This window comes from Electrophorus electricus, chromosome 15 (assembly GCF_013358815.1).
Source record: "Electrophorus electricus isolate fEleEle1 chromosome 15, fEleEle1.pri, whole genome shotgun sequence".
Lineage (NCBI taxonomy): Eukaryota > Metazoa > Chordata > Actinopteri > Gymnotiformes > Gymnotidae > Electrophorus > Electrophorus electricus.
The window spans coordinates 2778857-2806855 of NC_049549.1; the positions used below are offsets into that span (position 1 = coordinate 2778857).

The 27999-nt window shown below is 44.6% G+C and overlaps 1 protein-coding gene across 1 annotated transcript; it reads left to right on the forward strand.

Moving 5' to 3' along the window:
• On the forward strand, window positions 1-27705 carry ptgir (prostaglandin I2 receptor). The gene is made up of 3 exons (XM_027012031.2): window positions 1-372; window positions 699-1611; window positions 24852-27705. The coding sequence occupies exons 2-3, from the start codon at window positions 778-780 to the stop codon at window positions 25128-25130; spliced, it is 1113 nt and encodes a 370-aa protein (XP_026867832.2). The 5' UTR covers window positions 1-372; window positions 699-777; the 3' UTR covers window positions 25131-27705.
• Window positions 27706-27999: the final 294 nt, after the last annotated feature.

Here is a 27999-nt window from a genome sequence, read left to right on the forward strand (position 1 = left end):
TGCAAGAGGCACATCGCTTAAATTGACTTTTCCGATTAACTATAACAGCCGGTTTCACTGATTTGTGATCAAAATGGGCGAACACTTTAGTGAACGTTTGTGAGCGGCGCGCGGGAGGCAGCGGTGTTAACCCGGTTATGGAGCTCGTGGTCCGGCACGGGACACAGAGGTCTGCTGCGCGTGGAGAGTGAGCTGCAGATGTTCCTGCGTGCGGGACACGAACACAGAAGGAGCTGCGCTTTCTCTCCGAGCTGAAGTCAGCATGAACACATGATCTATAACGCAGGCTGAAGTGGACGGATAGGTGAAAAGGGACATTTCTGCAGGTTTATCGTTTATGTCGGAGAAAGATCAATGATATTCCGCTGACAGGTGCGTGGTTTGATTAATCTAGCGTCTGCGGAAACAAAAGAAGGAATAAAGTATACGTAAATGTAAGATTGTGAAGCTGTCAAGTAAGCTATTTTTATGCTACCCAGTAAAATCAGACATCTAAATGTAGAAATAACGCTTGCTGTTTACATAAGCTACTATTTACACAGACTTAACTCGATTAGATGGCAAAAGCGAAGAGCTCTGGTGTAACAATAACAGTCTATAGTCTAGCCTAATATTGGTTCAATTTATCCTGAAATATGATTAAAGATTAAAGAATAGTTATGCAGTGTGTTTAAACCTGGCGCGACTCTCCTCCGCAGTCTTCTCGCACTCGGGGCCGGGAAGGAGACTGATGTTTTAACACGCTGGACGGATCTGCTCTTTTAACACGCTGGACCGATGCTCTCTAACAACACGTGCGAGAACATCACTCACATTCACATGCCTGAGAACTTGTTGAACCTGGTGGTGAGCGCCTTCATGTTCCTGGCCGGGGTTGTGGGGAACCTGCTGGCGTTGGCCATCCTCGGCCTGCGTCAGAAGGATCGCCGGGCCAAGTCGTCCGTCTTCTGCATCCTGGTGACGGGGCTGGCGGTGACGGACCTGGCGGGGACGTGCCTGCTCAGCCCGCCTGTGTTCGTGTGCTACTCGCGCGGCATGTCGCTGGTGGGCCTGACGGGCGACACGCGCCTGTGCACGCTCTTCGCCTTCGCGCTGACCTTCTTTGGCCTGGCGTCCATGCTCATCCTGTGCGCCATGGCTGTGGAGCGCTGCCTGGCCATCAGCCACCCCTATTTCTACTCCAAACACGTGCGGCGCAGCTTCGCCAAGACGGCGCTGGGGCTCATCTACCTCTTCACTGGCGCCTTCTGCCTCCTGCCCCTCCTCGGCTTCGGACGGCACAAGCAGTACTGCCCCGGGACGTGGTGCTTCATCAAGATGGAGGCGGAGGGCGAGGGGGCGGAGGAGGAGTGGCGAACGCTGTCGTTCTCGCTGTCCTACTCCCTGCTCGTGGCCCTGCTCATCACCGTCGTCTTCCTGTGCAACGGCTCCGTCATCGTCAGCCTCTGTCGCATGCACCGCAGCCAGATCACAAGGCGGGGCTCGGTGGTGTCCGCCAGCCGCAAGCGTGGACTGAGCTCCTGGTTCGGCCAGGGCGAGGAGGAGGTGGAGCACCTCGTGCTGCTGGCTTCCATGACGGTCATCTTTGTCATATGCTCCCTGCCTCTCACCGTGAGTACAAAGCGCTCCCTGTCCGCTCCGAGCATCTTACATCAGCGTAAAGTGGACAGAACGCACTGGATTCAGCGTGAGCTAAAAGCTACATACCACTGCGTGCCCTCCGATAATGTCCTGATTCCTATTCCCAGTTCCTTACTCAGGGCAGCAGAGTGAAAGGTGTTGTTTATGCTGCCACTAGCGTCTGATTAATGGTGGTATTGTTAACAGTTTGGAGTAGCTCGGTCAGTGAGTGTTTAGGATGCGTACACTGCGAGGTTTTTGCTGGTAGTTCCCATCCACGCTGAATGATCAGGCCAGAACATGCGCCTTGTCCAGGCTGTTTGCGCTGTCATATGTATTTGGTTTGTGATTGGCATGGTGAGCCTGTTTTGTGTCTATGTTCAGCGTCTGTGTACATGAGTCATGGCCTTCTGAACTCTTACGCAATCGAGTACAGTATTTGAATTTGACATCCACCTGATGTGTAGTTCAGGTTCTGCTATAGCCATTCCTCTAACTGAAATCTTTGTTACGAGTCTGACAGCCCTGCAGGACAGGACTAAACCCGCCCAGCCTGCAAACTCTCCTAGCTCAAGAATGCAGCACTGATGTCAGGTCAGGTTTTTGTCTTCCGTGTGTATCCTTCAGTTTGTGTTTTTTGCTCAGCAACTGATCCAAGAATAACACCTGTTTTGAAATAATCAAAGGGAGGATTCTGCAGTTCTTTAAAGACAGGAGGAAAACTGCTTTGCATGCAGTCAGACGTTATCATTTTCCTGTGTGACATTGGTCTTCTGTATTTGATGTTTAGTGGTGATTGTGAGAGCAGAAGGATATGAGGATACTTGATAAGATCAGACACGCAGCAAGAAATAATTTATACTCCTTATAAGCTTTTAAAGTAGAATAATTCAAAAAAGAGGCCATGGTGTACACAAACCACGAGAAAGCATATAATAATTCAGAGTTGGATGGTGTAATGTTGTACAGATGAATGACAAACATTAGATGTGTTGTAACCACTCACTGTCTGCTTTTATATATATATACATTCTGTGTTTTATATACACACACATATATATATATATATATATATATATATATATATATATATATATATATATATATATATATATATATATATATATATATAAAACACAGAATGTCAGTATGTTACAGTTCTAAAGCTTGTTATGTTGCATGTGTATGCAGCCTATAGACATGTAGGCTAAGTGCCCCCATTGCATGTCTTTGGGGGGAAGGGTATAGACCCCTATGGTTACCCAGTCAGCTTCTGGAGCTTTAAGAGAGTTCCTCTATAGATGATCCGGTTCAGTGAGTTCCTCTAAAGATGATCCAGTGTCTGCAGAATTTGGCAAATATACAGCTGAGTGAAACTTTATCAAGCCATGCCCACACGTATGCACGCAGACGCAGACCTGTCCTGGGTCCTGAGTCAGATACAGCTCTCTTCTGTCTCCTACTTGGTCCTCCTCTGGGCTCTGTACCTGCCTTTCCAGTTAGGACACCCTAGCAGTAAAGAAATGCCTCCCCTTCAAGACTGCCATTGTTTGTCATGTGAGAGTTGAACTCTGAAAGGGAAAGGAGAGACACAGGAAGAGAGAGGAGGATGTGGAGCGCCTTTAACCCCCAGGAATTGCTGGGCTCTTCTTTGTCCTGGATATGCACTTTATTGTATTTAACCTCAGCCTGCACACACACACACTATGTGACACTACTGTATAAGTAGGATACAGTATCTGGTACTAACACATTTTTGGTTGACTCTGGAAATGACTCCCAGTGTTGGGCCAATGCGGAGCCCGTCTGAGTGAGAGCAGGCTGTGTGTGTTCAGGGGCGTGCTAGGGGACACTCTGACCTGTGTGTGTGTTCAGGGGCGTGCTAGGGGACACTCTGACCTGTGTGTGTGTGTTCAGGGGCGTGCTAGGGGACGCGCTGACCTGTGTGTGTGTTCAGGGGCGTGCTAGGGGACACTCTGACCTGTGTGTGTGTGTTCAGGGGTGTGCTAGGAGACGCTCTGACCTGTGTGTGTGTGTTCAGGGGTGTGCTAGGAGACGCTCTGACCTGTGTGTGTGTGTTCAGGGGCGTGCTAGGGGACGCTCTGACCTGTGTGTGTGTGTTCAGGGGTGTGCTAGGGGACACTCTGACCTGTGTGTGTGTTCAGGGGCGTGCTAGGGGACACTCTGACCTGTGTGTGTGTGTTCAGGGGAGTGCTAGGGGACGCTCTGACCTGTGTGTGTGTGTTCAGGGGTGTGCTAGGGGACACTCTGACCTGTGTGTGTGTGTTCAGGGGTGTGCTAGGGGACGCTCTGACCTGTGTGTGTGTGTTAGGGAAACGCTGGTTCTCAAAGCCCAGGACGTGTGTGTGGACAACTGTAGTGGCTCAGTGGATAACACGTCTTCTTTCAGGTCCCTGTGGCTTGTTGCAAATTTTACTTGTCTACTCGATCAGGTAACTGCCTACAAAAACATTTTTCAGTAAAGGGTATAGTTTAACAACAGTTATTTTCACACATCGAAAGTTTAAGTAGGTCATTTGGCCAGGACAGAGAGTTTTCATTTAACATTATGTTGAAAATCACCTGAAGTTTTACTAGAACTCAAATGTCTCTGCTTTTCTGTGATATGTAGTGATGGATGAATCATTATGTTGAGTCACTTTGTGGTTACAAGCCATATCGAAGCATTACCAGTATGGTTATAAGCGTTTGCCTATTGACACTGTGTGAGCAGTGAAAGTACTGTAACCAGTCTGCACTGAGGTGTACAGTAATGACATTACTACTGCATTATCCACAGGCTTCAGTTGTGTGTAAGGTCCTGAAAGAGATACCAGAGTCAGATGAACTATTACGTTGTGAAGTCACATCTCAGGGAGGACACTGTAAAAACTGTAGGAGTGAAATGAAGTGTTAATGTGCCTGTGCATATAGAAATGAGCAGATTGACTTTAAAGGGAGAGAGAAGAGGAGAGAAATGCTGCATTGAGTTGCTGTTGAAGACCATCTGAGCTCAGCCCTGGACATTGAGTTGCTGTTGAAGACCATCTGAGCTCAGCCCTGGACATGAGTTGCTGTTGAAGACCATCTGAGCTCAGCCCTGGACATTGAGTTGCTGTTGAAGACCATCTGAGCTCAGCCCTGGACATTGAGTTGCTGTTGAAGACCATCTGAGCTCAGCCCTGGACATTGAGTTGCTGTTGAAGACCATCTGAGCTCAGCCCTGGACATTGAGTTGCTGTTGAAGACCATCTGAGCTCAGCCCTGGACATTGAGTTGCTGTTGAAGACCATCTGAGCTCAGCCCTGGACATTGAGTTGCTGTTGAAGACCATCTGAGCTCAGCCCTGGACATTGAGTTGCTGTTGAAGACCATCTGAGCTCAGCCCTGGACATTGAGTTGCTGTTGAAGACCATCTGAGCTCAGCCCTGGACATTGAGTTGCTGTTGAAGACCATCTGAGCTCAGCCCTGGACATTGAGTTGCTGTTGAAGACCATCTGAGCTCAGCCCTGGACATTGAGTTGTGACAAGAGGAACCACAGAAACACCCTTCCCTCCCTCTCACTTGCATGTTTTGTGCAATTCTGCTGTATCAGTTCCTCAAAAGCGTGTGTAAAGGAGTGTGAAACGCACAGAGGAGCTCCGCTTTACCTCAGCTGCCTGATCACTGGCCTTTGGTTTAGCTTTTCTCTGTGCCACTGAAAAGACATCAGCGCTTCAGCAAGCTTGTCGCGATGGGCTCTTGAATGCCAGTTATTCAGAGGTTGGACAGGTGCCGAAGGTTCCAGCGATGGCCGAGTGGGGGTGGTGCTCTGTGCAGCACCTGTGCGGCCCTCTACTGACTTGTTGTGCTCTGAAGCGAACAGAGGCAGCAGGTGAGTTTTCACAGGCTGCTCCGGACGTCTGGAAATCACCCACCTCCAGGTGTTTTATTGCAGCCTTGAACATTTGTCATCTGAACTTAATTTACAGCTTGCCTGCCCTAACAGTTACTGTTTGCTCAACAAACAAACCACACACATTATCCTGGGCCACTGTTCTTCTGCCCTGTCAACTCTGGGAGCAGAGCAAACGCAAATCCCATTCAGACCCTCGTAAGAGCTCCTCTTACCTCGTAAGAGCTCCTCTGTCTTTCTGGGTATTTTCTGCCTTTTGCTGAGTGGTTTTAGTCTAATATGTCATTCTAAGTGTGCATGACAGTTTCTTAAGAGACAACAAGGGTTGTGGGTGCTCCTCTGTGAGCAGTGAGCAATGAACCGGTCTTTACTGCTGTAAAGGTGTAATGAGCAGGTCTTTACTGCTGTAAAGGTGTAATGAGCAGGTTTTACTGTTGTAAAGGTGTAATGAGCAGGTCTTTAATGCTGTAAAGGTGTAATGAGCAGTTCTTTACTGCTGTAAAGGTGTAATGAGCAGGTCCGTACTGCTGTAAAGCTGAATTGGGCAGGTCTTTACTGCTGTTAAGCTGTAATGAGCAGGTAATTTCTGTTGTAAAGGTGCGAAGGCCTTTACAAATGTGACTGAGGGGTCAGTCAAGTCTGTTGTACTAAATTCCACAGGGACCTGAAGAGAATCCAGAGCTCATTTCCTCCCACTCTCATCAAACATTGTTCTAGTCTAGATGTATGTCATACTGATTCCACTTTGTTCCCCTTTCTCCAGGCAGAAAGCCTCCCAAAATACGAGCCTGGAAGAATGTGATGTGTACAAAGTGCACATGATGATGGATGTTTATCTGAGTGACCCAGCTCAGTACCTTTTACAAAATAACTGATTGTTATTTTGTCATTGTCATTGTTCTGTAGGAAGGTCAAGTCTTAATACTACAAAATTGTACAAACCAAAACGCTCAATATTTTACAAGAGTGTTCATCTGCTTTATGATGGACTTCAGAAACAGTGGGAAAGTTAGAAGGCCCACAAAGCTGTCCAGAGTTAGTTAAAGACACATTCTGTGGTAACAGATATTTCAGAGTTTGTTTGTCTTCATCATAATCAGCTGCTGAAACAAAACCAGTTTCAATGAACAAAAACTAAATAATGTAAATAAGTAAATAATGAGCTTTTGGCAAATGTGTTGATTCAAAGTATGTTTTGTTTTCACGATTCTTTAGGAAACAAAATGATAAAATGCTTTTGTGAGTGTTTATTGTGTTTGTTTATTGGCGTTCTCCCACTGGATTTCCAAGCGTGTTTACATTACTGCAGTGTCTCTGAGTGAGGAAGAGTAGGTCATTTTGTACATTCTTCCTCTTCCTCTGCCTTCTGTCTTCATGGCTAACCACAATGAAATTAATCTGTAATTATTAACATGTCATTTACATTAATGTAAAAAAACATAAATGACCTTTAACAATATGTAAGCAAGTATAACTCCAACTGAAATAAATAAATCGTATGTTGGTTTACCAGCATTTGAAGGGACAGCAGATAAGACTTGGCTTTCAGGCAATAACACGCTTCATCAATGTGATTTACGAAATGGACCAACAGTCCTCTTGTGGAATGGTTGTAATTCTGGTGCAGAACTTCCTACTCAGTACTGCAGCCTTTTGGTAAGACTGAGCGGGCAGAGACAAGCCTAATTATGGTGGAATCCTTCAGTTTCAGTCCATTTTCTCCAGCAAATTGAAAGTCAGTAAATGTGGAGTGTTTCAGTACACCTGTACACGTGAGCTGTTTCAGTACACCTGTACACGTGAGCTGTTTCAGTACACCTGTAGATGTGAGGTGTTTCAGTACACCTGTACATGTGAGCTGTTTCAGTACACCTGTACACGTGAGGTGTTTCAGTACACCTGTAGAGGTGAGGTGTTTCAGTACACCTGTACAAGTGAGGTGTTTCAGTACACCTGTACATGTGAGCTGTTTCAGTACACCTGTACACGTGAGGTGTTTCAGTACACCTGTAGAGGTGAGGTGTTTCAGTACACCTGTACAAGTGAGGTGTTTCAGTACACCTGTAGAGGTGAGGTGTTTCAGTACACCTGTACAAGTGAGGTGTTTCGGTACACCTGTAGAGGTGAGGTGTTTCGGTACACCTGTAGAGGTAAGGTGCTTCAGTACACATGCACAGGGGAGGTGCTTCAGTACACCTGTATACATGAGGTGTTTCAGTACACCTGTACAAGTGAGGTGTTTCAGTACACCTGTAGAGGTGAGGTGTTTCGGTACACCTGTAGAGGTAAGGTGCTTCAGTACACATGCACAGGGGAGGTGCTTCAGTACACCTGTATACATGAGGTGGTTCAGTACACCTGTAGAGGTGAGGTGCTTCAGTACACATGGACATGTGAGGTGCTTCAGTACACATGTACACGTGAGGTGTTTCAGTACACCTGCACAAGTAAGGTGTTTTAGTACACCTGCACAGGTGAGGTGCTTCAGTACACCTGTACACGTGAGGTGTTTCAGTGCAACTGTAGAGGTGAGGTGCTTCAGTACACATGCACATGTGAGGTGCTTCAGTACACATGTACATGTGAAGTGTTTCAGTACACCTGCACAAGTATGGTGTTTTAGTACACCTGCACAGGTGAGGTGCTTCAGTACACCTGTACACGTGAGGTGTTTCAGTGCAACTGTAGAGGTGAGGTGCTTCAGTACACATGCACAGGTGAGGTGCTTCAGTACACCTGTACAAGTGAGGTGTTTCAGTACACCTGTAGAGGTGAGGTGTTTCAGTACACCTGTAGAGGTGAGATGCTCCAGTACACATGCACAGGTGAGGTGCTTCAGTACACATGCACAGGTGAGGTGCTTCAGTACACATGTACACGTGAGGTGTTTCAGTACACCTGTAGAGGTGAGGTGTTTCAGAACACCTGTACACGTGAGCTGTTTCAGTACACCTGTAGAGGTGAGTTGTTTCAGTACACCTGCACAGGTAAGGTGTTTCAGTACACCTGCACAGGTGAGGTGCTTCAGTACACATGCACGGGTGAGGTGCTTCAGTACACCTGTACACGTGAGGTGCTTCAGTACACCTGTAGAGGTGAGGTGTTTCAGTACACCTGCACAAGTAAGGTGCTTTAGCACACCTGCACAGGTGAGGTGCTTCAGTACACCTGTACACGTGAGGTGCTTCAGTACACCTATATACGTGAGGTGTTTCAGTGCAACTGTAGAGGTGAGGTGCTTCAGTACACATGCACAGGTGAGGTGCTTCACTACACCTGTACATGTGAGGTGTTTCAGTACACCTGTAGAGGTGAGATGCTCCAGTACACCTGTAGAGGTGAGGTGTTTCAGTACACCTGTACACGTGAGGTGTTTCAGTACACCTGTAGAGGTGAGAAGTTTCAGTACACCTGTAGAAGTGAAGTGTTTCAGTACACCTGTAGAGGTGAGGTGTTTCAGTACACCTGTAGAGGTGAGATGCTCCAGTACACCTGTAGAGGTGAGGTGCTTAAGTACACCTGCTTAGGTGAGGTGCATCAATGCACCTGCACATGATGTACATAAGTCAGCAGTTTTATATTAAGTGTAAAAAGGTCAAGACTACTGTGATCACATTGGCCCACCAGATGAGTGAATGACAGAGTTCCTATCTCAACTGAGCTCTGTTTCTACTCACCTCAAACCCAGTAAAATAAGATTCTCAGTCTGTGATTCACTATTGGGACTGTGCACTCAAAGCAGTGCCATTGAGAAAATCCAGAGAAAGGACATTATAATCCTGTGTTATGGCAGGGAATTCTCTGCAGTAACATTTAATAAAATGAATAATTTTTCAGTCCTTACATACGGAAAAGCAATGCAGAAACATGTACAAGCAGTCCGACCCACTAGGGATATCGGCCTAGTGGTGATTTTTCCCATGTTCTGTAACACAGCCCTTCCTGTTCGTGACTTGGATGTTTGATTTGTGTGAGACTGAGAAGGGATCGTGCTGAAATGTTATGCGCTGTCTGGAACAGCAATGAGCACATGGCTGGTTGAGGTATCTCCAGATATACCCACAGCCGGCTGCTTGTGAGAATAATGTGTCTGGTGATTGAGTGTGTGTGTGTGTGTGTGTGTGTGTGTGTGTGTGTGTGCCATGTTTATACTTTAGTTCCCTGGAACAACAAGCCCTGGAGAGCATTGGCATACTATGCAAACATACAGATAATTGCTGCACTACTAATTCTATAGACTCATGTAAACTAATAGAATTTAACTTCATTTAGAAGAGCTAACTGAGGTGTAACTGAGTCGGTGGACAGTTGGTGAAATGAGAATGGATACGCCCATTAAAGGAGGACATATATCTTCACCTGTCCTCTAGGCTGTACACTCACTAAGCACCCTGAGATTTGAATGCTTTGAATTATTTCAGCTGTTCTATTTCAGTAGAAACCATGAAAAACGACTCATGATGGGACCATGTTTTTGTTTTGTGTTTTTTGGCTGTTTTGACGTTGTGTCATAGGGACAAAGCTATAAATCCATTTAAATGAAATGTGTTTTATTTGGAAGCTGTTCCAACTTCTAAAAGGTTCCCCTGAGTAAAACAAGGATATTAGTTAAGTCAGCTGTAGACTTCAGTATAGTTTCCCAATGATAAGACTACCCACAAAAATATAATTCTGTATAGTATATAAAGTATATAGTATGAAGTATGTAAAAGGAAAAGTTTTGCATATTCTTCAACCACTGGTCTTCTCGGATTATTGCAGTGCAGTAAATGTCAGTAGTTACTGTAATACTCTAATGAATGTATATCAACAAACACTGCTACCATGACAACCAGTCTGGGATGACTGAATTAATTCCAGATGAGTTGGTCATAAAACTATCCTGAAACCATTAACCTATGTACAAGAAATGTGCTGAGTCACTATATGACCCTGTGTGACCAAACAGACAGGTCTTTTGTGTGGCCTGGTTACGACTGCACAGAAGCCAGGGTGTTGCAGAGAGCAGTAAGCTATTATTAACCACTGATAATGGGTGGAGACGATCCTCTTTGGTTTGTTGACTTACAGGTTTACAATGAATATCTAAAGAGTCTTGTGTTCTCCATTTTTCAGAACTACCGAAGTGTTGATTGATGTGTGTGTGTGACGAGGGTTGGCTGGAAGTCAAGTCTTTAAGCACCAACCACATCCCAGGTTCTTTGTGCCGCTTTGAAACTGAGCATTTCCCTATAGACTGATTACACTAGCGATGTATCCGTGTAAATCCTTGATGAGCTCTGAGATTAACACTGGGGTGAGGGGGTGATCTGATATTAACACTGGGGTGAGGGCATGCACTGAGATTAACACTGGGGTGAGGGGGTGATCTGATATTAACACTGGGGTGAGAGGGTGATCTGATATTAACACTGGGGTGAGGGCATGCACTGAGATTAACACTGGGGTGAGGGGGTGATCTGATATTAACACTGGGGTGAGGGCATGCACTGAGATTAACACTGGGGTGAGGGGGTGATCTGATATTAACACTGGGGTGAGGGCATGCACTGAGATTAACACTGGGGTGAGCGCATGCACTGAGATTAACACTGGGGTGAGGGGGTGATCTGATATTAACACTGCGGTGAGGGGGTGCTCTGAGATTAACACTGCGGTGAGGGGGTGTGCTTATAGCCTTGGCTTGCTACACTTTAAGATTGACCTACATGTATGACAGGCTTCAGACTCACGTCTAAACCATTTTCCAGTACTACAGAAAAGATCTGTTGCATCGATTGCTTGATTAAAGACAGTAGCAGTCATGCCTGACTATAAGACAGGCTTCCAATTAGCACCAGGACCACTCTCTGATTCCCCCTTATCTAAAACAGATTTTAAAAGACAAGGCAGGGCAGTTTGATTTGTATAGGACATTTTATGGACAAATATAAGTACTTTCTATAAATAGAATAATTTTCAACAGTTCTTGTCTTCATTCTACTGATTGACTGGTCCATATTCATCTAAGAGGCCTACTGTGTAGTCTTCTAGCACGTCCAAAATGCATGTAGGTTCCTGGAGAGGTTTACGCAGAAATTTGAAGTCTCAGTAACTCTCACATATTAGACACTTTAACTTTTAAGAGTTAACTCCAGACATGCAGAACTACAGTGCTGGCATGGAGATACACCTTGTGCAGTAGTGAGTCTACTCATGCTGGGTGATTGGAAAACACCATTTAGGATTAATCATTTATGAAGCTTTTCCTCAGAGATTATCTGTCTACACAGATAATGTATAGATATACTGAGACAATATACTAAGTGGAAGGAGGGGATTTGAGCATTAGAGAGCATTAATGAGTCCCTATCCAGGATGAAACATCAATGAGCCAGGATGATGGCCCCAAGTGAGGAAGTGCTTAGTGGGAACTTCAGACAGCAGAAACCCGAGGAGGACGGGAGTGAGGAGGGGCAGGAACCATGGGAGGCTAAAACCTGGAAGTGGCTGATATGGAGAAGTCCTACAGATGGCTGGAAAATGCTGGACTGACACACTTGCAGGATTGTGGCGACCATGAGAAACAATATTTTTGTAGTCTAATTAATATACAGTACAGTATACACAGTGTATTTTGGCTCACAATGATGAATGAAAACTTGGTTCATGACATTCTCAGGATTTATGATAGACCAAGTATTTATACTGAACAAATAAATAAATAAATGATAATAAACTATTCCTAAATAGGTGGTATGTTTTGACTAATTTATGTTGTTTTGAGTGCTCTTTATAGAGGCTCTCCCATATCTGTGGACATAATCATTGCCAAGGTCCAAAAATATTCCCTGCTTTTAATTTGAAAATAATTAGCATTTTTGACTGAAAGTTCTAGAAAAAGCATGTGAGCTAGAAAGCAGTGAGGGGGGGAGAGAGAGAATGTGTGAAAATTCTCTCAAGAACTGGATGAGCAGAGATGTAAATGAGATAATGAGGTGAAGAGTGGGACTATGTGTGTTATGGGGTTTCTCCCCGTGATAGATGTGGCTTGGCATTGTGGGCACTCTGGCGCTTCTCTCTGTGATGTCACTCCTGGGCTGGCCTATCAGGAACCTTCCTCATGGTGGAAACATCTCCATCTCCATGCTGAGGCATCAGGCGCAGGTCTCCATGACAATGGATTTTATTCCCGGAACCCGCAGATTAATTCAAGGCATCCAATGCAAACCTTTTATGTAGCTTTTTTATTATTAATTATTGTTTTGTTGTTCAGAAAGGTGAATTTGTAAAACAGGCCTGCATTGATTAAAATGCCCCAAGTGAGTTAAGCACTTTCTGGCAATTAATTATACAGACATGAAGCAACAATTTCAGTTACCTGTCAGTTACCTGTCAGTTATCTGTCAGTAAAAAGCATCCTTGAGACCACAGTTTACTATGGGTTTACAGGGAGCTGAGGTTTCTGGTTGAGAGTACATTGTGATGTGACTGGTTGCTGCTTCTCACTAGTGTGTGACTGGATATAAAACCTGTGTGTGTATTAACTGTGAAGTGACCTTGGACACCTTGAAAGGCCCTGTGTAAATATAACTTTATTCATTCATTTATGAAGTACAGTCATTACACTAAAAACTAAATTATAATTAATGCCTCATCATGTAAAGAATCTTGAGTCTGATCTGTATGTGTGTGTGTATGTGTGTGTGTGCGTGTGTGTGTGTGTGTGTGTGTGTGTGGAAATGGAAACTTGAATCAGTAAGCATTTAATCACTTTATGTGCTTCAGTCTGCTCTCAGGGGCTTAGGGTTGAAAGAGCGTCTCCATGCCAATCACATCACACTGCCTGTCTTGCTGATTGACCCTTTAACCTTTACAGTTTCATCCCATATGCAAAAGCTAGTTACTCAAGCCTGTCCTATGGGCCTCAGTACCACTGACAGTAAAGTGTGTAATATAAAACTCAATCTATTCATAAACAGTGGACACTGAAGGTCTATTACCCCACATAAACTGCACTCACTTAATTCTGAAATGTGTTACTGAGTGTGATAAAGTATCGTTATCCTTCACAAACACTACAAAGTAGGACATGGGTTTACTTTGGGTTTCTGAACATATGCAAATAACATCACAACACCAGCAATTGACATCAGAATCAGGCTTTAATTACAAAGTACATTTACATATTCATGTAGTTTCTTTACACAATCATATACCATTTAACACCTACCGAAGCACACTGTCACCATCTCAAACACAGTTACAGTTAACGGTGTTTCCATCTCTTGTTTCAGTTTGACACTGGACATGTCTTGGTTAAACTGGAACAGATTCAAGAAGGGTTGAAGGTAGTCTGAGTGAGCAGAATTGCCACCACAGTCTGACTGAGAATAAACCAGCGTGGGCGTCTTAGATGCTAATATGCTAATCCCTTAATGTGGCCATCTGTGAATCCGTCTCAGTGGAGCTCAGATGAGCGCACAAGTAGAAGTGGTGCTCCAAGGAGTTGCACACCAATAAAACCATTCAGATTCAATGTGCTGTTTGTCTAGGGTCAGGGCTTGCCATAATGTACTGACTGATTCGACCAATATTTAAAATGTATTGTTATGTAATGTGAAACATGAAGCAGATAGATTTCCTCTTTGGGGTTTTAGTGTAACTGGAGTATATTTGTAGAAATTTAGTGAAGGATGAAGAGAGGATTTTCAGGTACTAAGATCTGCGCAACTCTAGTGTTACACACACTCTAACACCACATGTGCTATTTACTGGAAACGGAAACTATTGAACTGTAGCGGATTGTCTTTGCCATGGTCTAACCTGGTTGGGTCTGAAGCCTTAAATTCTGTTGAAACTCCGGTACATCATTTACTTACGCTTGGGCACATTTGAAATGAGGACTGAAATATTCAGAGTGGATACTGCTTGCAGATTTCCACAGAAACTGTACTTCCATTACAACAGCTGGCACAGGTCTCACGTGTTTAATTCATGAGTTATTTTATACCACAGTGCTCACAGTCCTTCCCCTTCATTTAGAACTCTTGTTATTCCTGCCAGAACGAAGACAGATGTGAAAAGAAATCCCAAACAAAGTTAGAGGTCATTAATTACAAGCCATTAATCTGGATGACAAATTGAATTCTCTGGATGATTTCAATGGCTGGCTGAAACCCCTGCATGTCAGCTATGTTTCCTGAAAGTGTATCAAGGCTTTTGACACCGTCCCATCCTGATTCTGTCATGATGTAAAAATAATTTGGTTCCGGAATGTATTTCTGCACAGCGACACTGGGTGGCGCTGTGCATGCCACACTCGCTCACAAAACAATCTGCATGAGAGTGAATCAAGGCCCACTCTGGTCATAAGACAGCTTCCTGGTGATTGAACCATTTCTCGTTATTCTGCCATCCAGACACACTTGGGTGTGTTTACTGTATCTTTCTGGTCGCCCAGGCTGACATCTTTCCTCAATCATCGTCCACATCCCGCATGGAAAGGACACAGGACGGACAGCGGGACAAAGCCATGGTAATGCCCCATAATCTGCAGCTGTGCAAGAAACAGAGAACAGCCCCAGGCCTAGCTAGAGTCAGAGAACAGCCCTGAGATAGCTGGAGTCACAGAACAGCCCCAGGCCTAGCTAGAGTCAGAGAACAGCCCTGAGATAGCTGGAGTCACAGAACAGCCCCAGGCCTAGCTAGAGTCAGAGAACAGCCCTGAGATAGCTGGAGTCACAGAACAGCCCCAGGCCTAGCTAGAGTCAGAGAACAGCCCTGAGATAGCTGGAGTCACAGAACAGCCCCAGGCCTAGCTAGAGTCAGAGAACAGCCCTGAGATAGCTGGAGTCACAGAACAGCCCCAGGACCTAGCTGAGTCCAGTTGACACTTCTCGCTCTAATGTGCTTGTCAGCTCAGGGTACATTTGTTTGTTTACTGCAATGCCACAGTCCACAGAAGCCTGTGATCAACCCACCTTGGCAACATGCCTGATGTGTTTCACCATTTTTCAAATGTGTGAGTTACACATATTGCAGCCTGTAGACAACAGAATTTGATTATGAACCGACATGAACACGCAGCATCGTCCTTAAAAAGGACAGAGGCGGGGCATCTCTTGGTTCGCATCAGGAATAGGTGGGGGGTTTATTGGCTCAACACCAGGAAGAGGCAGCATGTTTATTCAATAGTGAATCAAATAAACCCAAACGTGTGGCACAGGTTTTGGTATTGCAGTCAAAAAAAATAACTGACATTCATGGTGAATCTCTCCAAACTCAAAAAGCTCCACAGTGAAATGATTCAGGACACATCTAGGCTAGAGTGAGGAATATGTAGGAATATGTAGGAATATGAAGGAACATGAAAGAATTTGGAGGAATTTGGAGCAATGATGTGCTGTAATGAATGAGGTGATTAACAGAAGCCCGGGGTGTTGTAATGTCTGAGGTCACTGATGGGATTAGACCCAGATGTTTGCGGTGCCTTTTCAATGTGGTTCTGCAGGAGTACAAATAATGTGCTCTGAAAATGTTTGTTTTAAGACATAACCTCATCACAGAACATTTTAAAAGCATCCAAAATGCATGCTTTCAAATGCAAAAAGACACATCCTATACCTTAAAATGCACACTATACCTTACACTACACACCAGACCTTACAATACACACTATACCTTACAATACACACCAGACCTTACACTACACACCAGACCTTACATTACACACTATACCTTACAATACACACCAGACCTTACAATACACACTATATCTTACACTACACATTGTACCCTACACACTATATATTACAATATACACCATACCTTACAATACACACTATATCTTACACTACACATTGCACCCTACACACTGTATATTACAATATACACCATACCTTACACTATACACTATACCTTACACTACACATTGTACCTTACACACTATTTATTACAGTACACATCATACCTTACACTAGACACTATATATTACACTACACACCATACCTTGCACTACATACTATATCTTACACTACACACTATACCTTACAATACACATTATATCTTACACTACACATTATACCTTACACTACACACCAGACCTTACAATACACATTATACCTTACACTACACACTATACTTTACACTACACATTGTACTTTATACACTATATATTACAATACACACCATACCTTACAATACACACTATATCTTACACTACACACCATACTTTACAATACACACTATATCTTACACTGCACACCATACCTTACACTACACACTATATCTTACATTACAGACCATACCTTACACTACACACTATATCTTACACTACACATTATACTTTACACTACACATTATACTTTACACTACGCATTATACCTTACACTACACATTATACCTTACACTAAACACTATACTTTACACTACAAATTGCACCTTATACACTATATATTACAATACACACCATACCTTACACTACACACTATCTCTTGCATTACACACCATACCTTATACTACACACTATATCTTACACTACACACTATACCTTACACACTATATCTTACACTACACATTATACCTTACACTACACACTATATCTTACACTACACACCATACCTTACAATACACACTATATCTTACACTACACACCATACCTTACACTATACACTATACTTTACACTACACATTGTACCTTACACACTATATATTACAATACACACTATATCTTACACTGCACACTATATATTACACTACACACCATACCTTGCACTACACACTATATCTTACACTACACACTATACCTTACAATACACACTATATCTTACACTACCCACTATACCTTACAATACACACTATATCTAACACTACACATTATACCTTACACTACACACCAGACCTTACAATAAACATTATACCTTACACTACACACTATACCTTACACTACACACTATACCTTACACACTATATCTTACACTACACACTATAGCTTACACTACACACTATAACTTACAGTACACACTATACCTTACACACTACTATCTTACACATCATTGTACTATAGTGCATTGCATTATTTATAGCCTTACCTTGTAATGAAGACCCTTAAGAAGGTTAAATGGGAGCTCTAGCTCTTTGGTCCAGTTGGTCCAGTTGGTCCAGTGGTCAGAGCTCACCTTCACCTCCAGTGAGTCCTGGGTAGGGTGGCTACCTTCAGACTTCATCACACACCTTTACAAGGAGCGGAAATTGTCTACCTGAAATGCTTAAATAGGTGATCTCAATGATTGGATAGTGCACACAGAGCACAGGGATAGTGAACACAGAGGACAGAGCTCAGGGATAGTGAACACAGAGCACAGGGATAGTGAACACAGAGGAAAGAGCACAGGGATAGTGCACACAGAGGACAGAGCGCAGGGATAGTGAACACAGAGCACAGGGATAGTGAACACAGAGCACAGGGATAGGGCATTCAATGAAAACAGGCAGCACAAGACAAGATGGCTACTGCATCTTCCTCCATCACAGGAGCTTAGAGCACCTCCTGCAGAGAGGCAGACTACAGCAGGGATATCCCTTACAAGATCCAGAAAACAGTTCCCCATACATTAATTCCTAATCGATACGTATCACATACAAGATATTGTACCTCCTATGTGTAGTAGAGTGTGTAATGTGCACACTCATCTGTCTCAGGATTTCAGGTGAATTTAATTGCTTTCCTACTCCACCACACCTTAGTTATTTATGCCCCTCCCCCCTCATTATTGGCACAAAATAATCAGATTATGCAGATGCTTGAGAATGTTCAACGAGGCAGGGATTCACTTTGTCTTCTTCTCAGTCAGTACAGAATGTTCCTAAACTGGAATGTGGTCATCACTGCTGCTCTCCAGCCCTTTATTTGCTGAACAGGTTTATGATGTTTACATTTTGTATTACTTTTGTCCAAGTACAACTTGAGTAATTGAGGATTAAGGGTCTTGCTCAGGGGCCCAACAGTAGCAACTTAGCAATGGTGGGACTTGAACCAGCAACCTTCTGATTAAAAGTAAAGTACCTTAACCACTGAACTACATTACCAGGGCATGTGAGAGCTAACATTACTACTATATAGGCACAATCCATTTGTCCATGTTCATTTGAGTCAGTGCTGACCTTAAGTTTTGAGTCAACACCAAGGCAGATCCAATCTTACAGTATCGTCAATGTACAGTGAGTGACGTCCAGGGCTAATTTTCATTTAGACGTCATGTGCTGTTCTGAGATCTGTGGACTCCTACTGAACCTGTGACTAGCGTACATAAGTAGAGGGGGTCCAGTGGCGTTGTGTGTTACTGTACTTCCACAGTACACCATTAGAGAGGCTTTACTTCTGCACCAGACGGAGACAATGAATATTTCATGAGTCCTCTTGCTGAACTGATATTGATTAAGAGATCTGGTTCATGCTTTTTCCAAACAAAAGCCTGCACCACTGTGCTCTCGAGGACCGAAGCCCCCCCCCCCCCCCCCCCCCCCCCCGCAGTTGGCTGGCTGGGTTATTGATCATGGATGCTATTAGCTCTGTCTAGGTAATTATATATTCTCTGGCCTTAGCAGTGTTCAGTGTATGCCTAGTGTATGCAAAACCTTCCAACCTAATGTCTGTGATTGTCTACTACATTGTTTATTTTTGGATTTTTGTTTATCAGTTTGAAATGTCTTTCTGAAATCTCATCTTTTAAAGCATGTAACCTTGGCCTTGTCCAAAACCCTTTTCAAAGTTTGTAATATTTTTGTTTTTCAGTTTTCTAGAGCATTTCAGTTAAACATGATAATACAGATAGCCATTATAAAAACATTACATTATGCACTATAAACTATAAGGCCTTAACACACTACACAACATGGTTAGAACATGCTACATAACATGGTTAGAACATGTTACATAACACAGAACATGCTACATAACACGGTTAGAGCATGCTACATAACACGGTTAGAACATGTTACATAACACGGTTAGAACATGTTACATACACAGCATGCTACATAACACGGTTAGAACATGTTACATAACACGGTTAGAACATGTTACATAACACAGAACATGTTACATAACATGGTTAGAACATGTTACATACACAGAGCATGCTACATAACACGGTTAGAACATGTTACATAACACGGTTAGAACATGTTACATAACATGGTTAGAACATGTTACATAACATGGTTAGAACAGGCTACACGCTACATAACAGGGAGCAGCATGGGTTTGGCCTAATCAAATTGCCCAATCAACTTTCAATTGTACTCTAAGCTGCCCCTCTGCAGCTAAAAAACAATAAATAAAGAATTGTTTGCTGTAACCATGATCTTTGCAAGAATAAGCTATGATGCAAAGCATGATTGCATGCCTGCAGTTACCACAACGAACACACATACACACACAATTTAGTAATGAATCATCACCTACTCTCTTAATGTTGAAGATGGTGACAGTGGAGTATTTTTTACCATCGGCTTCTAAACATACTCCGATTCTGTGTAATACTGAAAATGTCCAACCACTAATCAGCAGTTTAGCCAACTGCCATGCCAATGTATGTGTAAAATAACTCACATTCATGAAACATGCATAACACACGCATGCACACAAGAAGTATCCACCCACATCTGCGGTTTGTCACTTACTGTATGAACTTAAAATGGTCTTACTATCGTCTCTTTGCATTTGATGTGATACCTGTTCAGGTGCTTTTTTGCGGAATTCAAACTATTGATGATGTCCTCAGTTATTCTATATGAGACCAATGATATCTTCACATAAACTGTGATTTTCATGGGGGATATGCCTTCACTTAATCTGCTGGATTAAGGAGTGAATCCAGGATTTCCTTTAGTTCTCAGTTCCTTGAGTTCTGTTTATTTCCATTGGAATTGTTACCAAGGCTGTCCTGGCGGTGATACTGAGGGCACCTGGGCATATGTGTGCATGTATGTGTGTGTGCGTGAGGGTGTGTGTGTGTGTACTCGTGTGCGTGCATATGTGTGCGTGTATGTGTGTGTGCATGAGGGTATGTGCGTGTGTATGCACTATGTGTGCATGTATGTGTGTGTGGGGTGAGCGTGTGTGTGTGTGTGTGTGTGTGTGTGTGTGGGTGTGTGTGTGTGGGTGTGTGTGTGGGTGTGGGTGTGTGGGTGTGGGTGTGAAAGATCCTGTGGGACTTCCAGATCCAGACAGATAAGCAAGTAGTGAAGCCACCAGATAAGATGCAGGAAACAGCAGTGATGATGCATGTGGCCGTTGCAAGTAATGAACACATGGACAGGACGAAATACGAGAGAAACACTAGGGACTGAAAGAAGGAGGAGAGAGAACGTGGAGGGTTTACACCAAGGTCACCCCAGTGGGGATACTGAGGGCACCTGGGGCCGTGACCCCTAAGATGGAGGAGGAGCTCCAACAGATCACAGGAATGACATCAGTCTCAGTACAGAAGAGTGTAATCAGAGGAACAGTATTAAATCACACATGGCTATTTTTATTTCCCAAATTACAGCCACTTTTAGCAGGATGTGTTTATCCCCAGTTCTGAGATTGAGACTGATGGTGTCATTCATGTGATCTCAGTGGTTCAAGTCCCACCACTGCCAGGTTGCCACTGTTCGGCCCCTGAGCAAGGCCCTTAACCCTCAATTACTCAAGTTGTACTCAGTCAGAATTGTAAGTTGCATTGGATAAAAGCGTCAGCTAAATGCCATAAAATGTAAAAAAATGTCAAATCTGTCGGCGTGCCTCCTCCACCAGTCAGTGATGACGTCTGTGCCACTGTTTTATGACGTTACATTTTATTGTGTGCAGTACTACTGGTGTCCCCTGTGTGAACCACGTTACTTGGAGGATTCATCTTATTTATCTACTTTTGCTCCATTTTTCCTGACCTCTGCCAGTCTGAGCTGTGGTCTGGGACTGTGTGTGTATCTTCGGTCAAAGCTCTGTGTTTACACTCCTGTGGTTTCTAACCCTGACCTTTTCTGCTTACACATGGTTGCCCATGGCAACGGCATCTCAAACCCATTCCTCCTCACCATGCACCACAAAATCAGCTCCTTGATAAGTGTTTGTTTACGCAGGCTTTGGCGGTTCAGAAGCTTACCCCGAGGCTGTTGGGTCGCAGCTTGATTTGTTGGGCGCTGTGGAGATGAGAAGTCCTTGTCTGACTGCCATATGAGGCCAGCGAGGTGGGCAGGGGAATGTGGTGGGCATGTTTCCTGGAGTTGTTTTGACAACGCTGGACAGGAACGATCGCTGCTTTGTGTGATGTGGAGCAGATGCGCTGGTACTGGCCAGCTTGGGTCCGGGAGACAGAAGGGTGGGCCGATCTTCATCTGTCACATCACGTGATGGCTGGTGTGCCTGACTGCAGGTTTCCATGCATGGTGCATTGTGGTTTTGTGTTGTGAAGTCCCATGGCTGCCTGAAGAAACTGAGGCATCGTCTTCTCTAGGGACTGAAATGTAACCGCGTGTGCTGTCCATGAGATTGGTCGTAATTTTACACATATGACGATAATACCGTCACGTCTGTTGAATTTTTATGTGAACTGCTGTCACTGACAACATGTCAGGACAAAACACATCTTGAAAGCTAAGAGCCGCACCCTAAACACTGGCATCTCCACGGGAACTGAGCGGACTTCAGAGACGGTTTCAGTTTTGGACCCCTGTTCGCGCACGAGTATCTTTCCCACAAACTACAACCAATCCTGAATGCTGCTGAACACGTCCAGGGCCATTCCAGTTCTGAACGCCGCTGAACGCCTGAGACTCAGCTCAGACACAAGGACACCACCCTGTGCACAGGTGCTGTGGAGAAGAGAGTCACAATCCCAACCAGCCTTGCAGCTCACAAACAGAAAATGCAAAAAGGAGGCCGGAGGCATCCTTGCCTCTGTAGGTTTGGCTGGCGTCCAGTAATTCATCTCCCCAGGGACCATGTACTCAGTGAACAGACTCCCCACTGAACAAACTCCCCAGTGAACAACCTCCCCACTGAACAAACTCCCCAGTGAACAAACTCCCCACTGAACAAATTCCCCAGTGAACAACGTCCCCACTGAACAACCTCCCCAGTGAACAACCTCCCCAGTGAACGATTTCCCCCATAAGTAACTTTCTTGGTGATGAGATGATCTGATACTCTGTACTGTTTAAATCTTCCTCACGCTCTGCAATCAGAGTTCCACGCGTCAGATAGTTCCCAGCAGAGCCCCCAGGACACAGTGGGTCCTGTAGCGTAGTTCTGAAGGAGAGAAGGCCAGGGTTCTCCAGGGCTCACCTTTAGCACCTTTCACTGCATGCTGGTGTTCTCAGTGTAGTTGGACACTGGCAGACACAGACACTAGCCATCGTTTCAGGATCTCAGACACGTACCACCACTTTGATGAAAACAGATTAGCGTCCCTGCAGAGGTCATGCCACCGTCCACTGAAACAGCAACCCACACTTCAGACCAGAAAACTAATGGCCCTCATTTAGTATAAGGCTCAAACCCACACAACAAGTCCATGTCACGTGATGACATAGTAATCCAAACCTTTCAGTTTGGGAATACAGTGAAACCGGAGACGCCACATCCGTCCAGTGTGTGTGTGTGTGTGTGTGTGTGTGTGTGTGTGTGTGTGTGTGTGTGTGTGTGTGTGTGTGTGTGTGTGTGTCTAGGGCTGATCCCTGCTACAGCCTGTGTGTGTGTCTAGGGTTGATCCCTGCTACAGCCTGTGTGTGTGTGTGTGTGTGTGTGTGTGTGTGTGTGTGTCCAGCTGCTCAGACACTTCCCAGCCAACGAATCAAAGATTTAAGCCAGGACACAGCCGTAATTACTGTACTGATCAGTTGCACATTTATTGCAGGAAATGCCCAGTTGAAATAGACACTAATATTAATGAGGACAGATGTGTTGGTGTGGCGTGCGTTCCTGCAGTGAGGAACTCGTCTTTCTAGTGCTTCATGTTGTCTGAAATCTGCTCTCAGTCCTGCTGGAGGAACATGAAGCTTATTTATGTCTCTCTATTTGTTCTCTCTGCTAATCTCGTGGTATGATTTGTTTCTTTGGTGACTCTGGCCCAGCAAGTCCAGTACTGTGTTGTGCTCTTTTGTCTTTTCCCCAATATCACATAATAATCTACATATGTAATATATATATGTAAATATTTTGCCTGCACCGTCCAGCAGAGATCCGGGAGGTTCAGGGTGTGGTGTGTGTGTGATCTACCGGAGGTCAGGGAGGTGGAGGGTGTGGTGTGTGTGTGTGATCTACCGGAGGTCAGGGAGGTGGAGGGTGTAGTGTGTGTGTGTGATCTACCGGAGGTCAGGGAGGTGGAGGGTGTGGTGTGTGTGTGATCTACCGGAGGTCAGGGAGGTGGAGGGTGTGGTGTGTGTGTGTGATCTACCGGAGGTCAGGGAGGTGGAGGGTGTGGTGTGTGTGTGTGATCTACCGGAGGTCAGGGAGGTGGAGGGTGTGGTGTGTGTGTGTGATCTACCGGAGGTCAGGGAGGTGGAGGGTGTGGTGTGTGTGTGATCTACCGGAGGTCAGGGAGGTGGAGGGTGTAGTGTGTGTGTGTGATCTACCGGAGGTCAGGGAGGTGGAGGGTGTGGTGTGTGTGTGATCTACCGGAGGTCAGAGAGGTGGAGGGTGTGGTGTGTGTGAGGTATGCCAGAGGTCTGAGAGTTTGAGGGTGTGTATATGTGTTTGAGATATACGGGACCACTGAGATCACACGAATGACACCATCAGTCTCAATCTCAGAACTGGGGATAAACACATCCTGCTAAAAGTGGCTGTAATTTGGGAAATAAAAATAGCCATGTGTGATTTAATACTGTTCCTCTGATTACACTCTTCTGTACTAAGACTGATGTCATTCCTGTGACCTGTTGGAGCTCCTCCTCCATCTTAGGGGTCACGGCCCCAGGTGCCCTCAGTATCCCCACTGGGGTGACCTTGGTGTAAACCCTTCACGTTCTCTCTCCTCCTTCTTTCAGTCCCTGGTGTTTCTCTCGTATTTCGTCCTGTCCATGTGTTCATTACTTGCAACGGCCACATGCATCATCACTGCTGTTTCCTGCATCTTATCTGGTGGCTTCACTACTTGCTTATCTGTCTGGATCTGGAAGTCCCACAGGATCTTTCACCCCCCCCCCCCCACACACACACACACACATACATATATATCTCAGAAGAGGATTCCAGGGTGTAAATGCAGTGTACTGTAGTTAGAGTCAAGGTAATAAAAATGCCTTGGCAGATCACAAAGTAGCCTAGCCTAACCTGAATCTCCACTTCCTTCTCTCCTGTCTCTCAGATCTTTGGCTTTGTCAACGCCATCAGTCCAGTGGGAAACGACCAGCAGAACTTGTTGGCGTTCCGATTCAACGCCCTCAACCCTGTGATGGACCCCTGGGTCTTCATCATCTTCCGGAAGTCCGTGTTCCAGCAGGTGCGGGCATTGTCCCACTGTTGCATGCGCACGGCGGCTGTGAAAGCCACGCCCCCTAGAGGTGTGGCCTTCGCCTTGGAGAGCACAGGGCCTGCAGACTCCGTGGCCCTCCAGAGCAAGTCTTACAGCATCCTGCCGCAGTGAGAGGCCCCGGCAGGGCAGACGGAGCTGAGTGACCTGCATGAGAGCCTGATCGCCAGACATTTGGACAGGGAAGATTTCTCTAACGCATGAAGGCCTTGAAGGGTTGGGGGTCCAAGAGATATGGGCCCATGAAGAACAACTGGATATGAAAGGGCTGTACTTCAATGCCCTGGTAAAACAAATAGGAAAACATGAATGTAAATACAGAAATAAGCCTTGTAAAGATCTACCCATGTACTCACCACCAAGTGAGCACCCACTGTGGCTTCAGGACTTTAAGACAGACCTAATGGTGTCTACACTGTAGAGCCAAATATGATGTTAATCTGAGGTACTACATCTTGGGGCTAAAAGTGGGTGAAATATAACAAATGTACTGAAAGGTAAAACCTCAAAGGCGAGTATATTTGTAACTGAGTATATATGTTACTTGATTATAAGTTACGTGACTTAGCAGAACGGAAATGAAACAAATGGCAAATCCTTTAGATCGCTGTCTACAGGGTGCTGTAAAATATGGAATAATTGAAAGGGTGTCTTGATCTCATTTTGTAAGTATATGAATAATCAGAAGGATGCGCATTTACACTTTCTCACTTTCTTGACTCAAACTGGGGATGGCCACTACAATAAGACTCCCCTGACAAAGGGTTTATGCATGGTTTAAAAGAATTTTATAAATGGTTATTAATTAGGTTAAATTAGGACTCTAAGAGTTATAACACAAATAAAAAGGGGAACATTGACTTGTTGACCTGTTTATATGAATTGAGTAATTCCATGTTAATAAAAATTAGAATTTCTGGGTAATAAAACACCCTATTTGTGGTTAAATGCCAGTGCTAATTAACAAATACATGTTGAAGTATAATAATGCTTCGGTTCATTTTGAGACCGCTGAGCTCTGGTTTTCTCTGGCTGCATCAGAGAGGCAGCAGTACAGCTGAGCGTGAGCATTAGGACCCATGCGCTGAGGTAGTGACTACTACCTGCCCAGTGCCTGCTGGGCAATTCAGAGTGTAATAGGCCTGAACATATCACCTTAGACACAAATGCTGTCATTTCTGACTGCAAGCCTGTTACTAGGTTACAGTGGGTTTTTCTTTTTACATCCAGTGATCGGTCTGTCATTTTTAAGATATCTGTATCCCATTGTCAGCTCCACCTGGATCACCCCATGACCTCTGAACACTCTGAATGGCCTTCTAAGCACGAAGATCTGTTCTCAGCTACCAGCTCACCTGTCGGGAGTCACTCTCTGATCTGTGCCCTGCTACTAGCTCACCTGTCGGGAGTCACTCTCTGATCTGTGCCCTGCTACCAGCTCACCTGTCGGGAGTCACTCTCTGATCTGTGCCCTGCTACCAGCTCACCTGTCGGGAGTCACTCTGTTGTCTGGTATACTGTCACTCCCATTCTAAGCCATGATGGATAATCAGTGTTTGCTCTGAAATTTCTCTACCTGATTTGTTATTCTACTCACCTTATGTGTGACCTTGGACAGAGTCACTGGACTTTTAATCTGCTGGTTTGTAAAGCTCAGGAAGGCGTCTCATCTTTGAGAACACATGAATGAAACAAATGAGGAAAAAGATTCAGGGACAAAGACAGATATGTTTGCACTTTCACTTTCCCAACTGTTGGTCTGTGTAGCTCCAACATTTATGATGTGAGAAAGAAGGATCTTTGTACAGCATGTGGTATCAATTCTTTCTGTTTTTCAGCACTTCAGAATTGTTTTTGTGGTGTATGAGGTAAAGTCAGTGTTGCCTAACCTTCTGTGTCTACCCCTGGGACATGTATTATTCAGCTTCAGGCTATACTGAAATGTCTAAACTTTCCAGCGTGGTGTAGGGAAGTTAAAATAAATAAATAAATGCACTAATTCCAGACATGCTGGGAGCAGGAGTGACACTTCCACATGGGTAGTGTTTTATTGGAGTATTGTTGCTATCTAGACTGAGTGTATAGTGTAAGGAGGGCACTTGAAGTAGCAGCAGAACCTGTTCTGCTAAGGTGAGTTCACAGACAGCCTTCACGAAGGTTCACAACACACGCTTTACTGTGCTTGAAGTGGAGGCCATGTGAATCATATTTTAAACAAATAATTTCAATTATGTCACAGAACAACCACTTGTTATCATTTGTGTTGTGTAGGGAATGTCTATAAAATTAATGGGTTTTTTTTGTCAATGTGAGTTTCAAGTTTCAAGTCAGTCAAGCACACAAAGTCCGCCAGCTGTTCACTGAAACGCCTGTGTGCCCCCCAGGTGTGTGCCCCGGGTGTGTGCCCCAGCTGTGTGCCCCAGCTGTGTGCCCCGGGTGTGTGCCCCAGGTGTGTGCCCCAGGTGCTCTACAGCTGTGAGCTGCGTAACTGTATAGGTAAAGGTATGAGAGTGTGACAGTAGTTTTATATACGTACAAGAGAAGGCAGAAAAGTGCAGAGGTGTGTGCTCTGGTGTCCAAACTGGACACTGAAGTCTGTGTAGTTAGTGTATTTGATCAGGGAAGTCATAAGAAGAGAAAGTAAATAAATATATATGTATGTAAATATATGTATGTATAAATAGAAGTGTATGTGCAGTAGGATATATTAAATATACAAAGTGTAATAAATAAATACATTGCACAGAGACAGTGACATTGTTGTATTTGTTCTCCTGTTAGAAATAATGTAATATGCCCAGAGTTACGCAGACTAAAGGTGAGAACGCAAGTGTGTGACATTACGAGGGTGAGCGGGGATATGACTGGATGACCGGATCCCGATGACCTGCAGGCTGTACTTTGGCCTGCCGGTTCTGGAGCAAATGCTGTGATACTGTCTGCCATGTGATGGAGGGTTGTAGTCAGTGGGGATCCTGAGTAT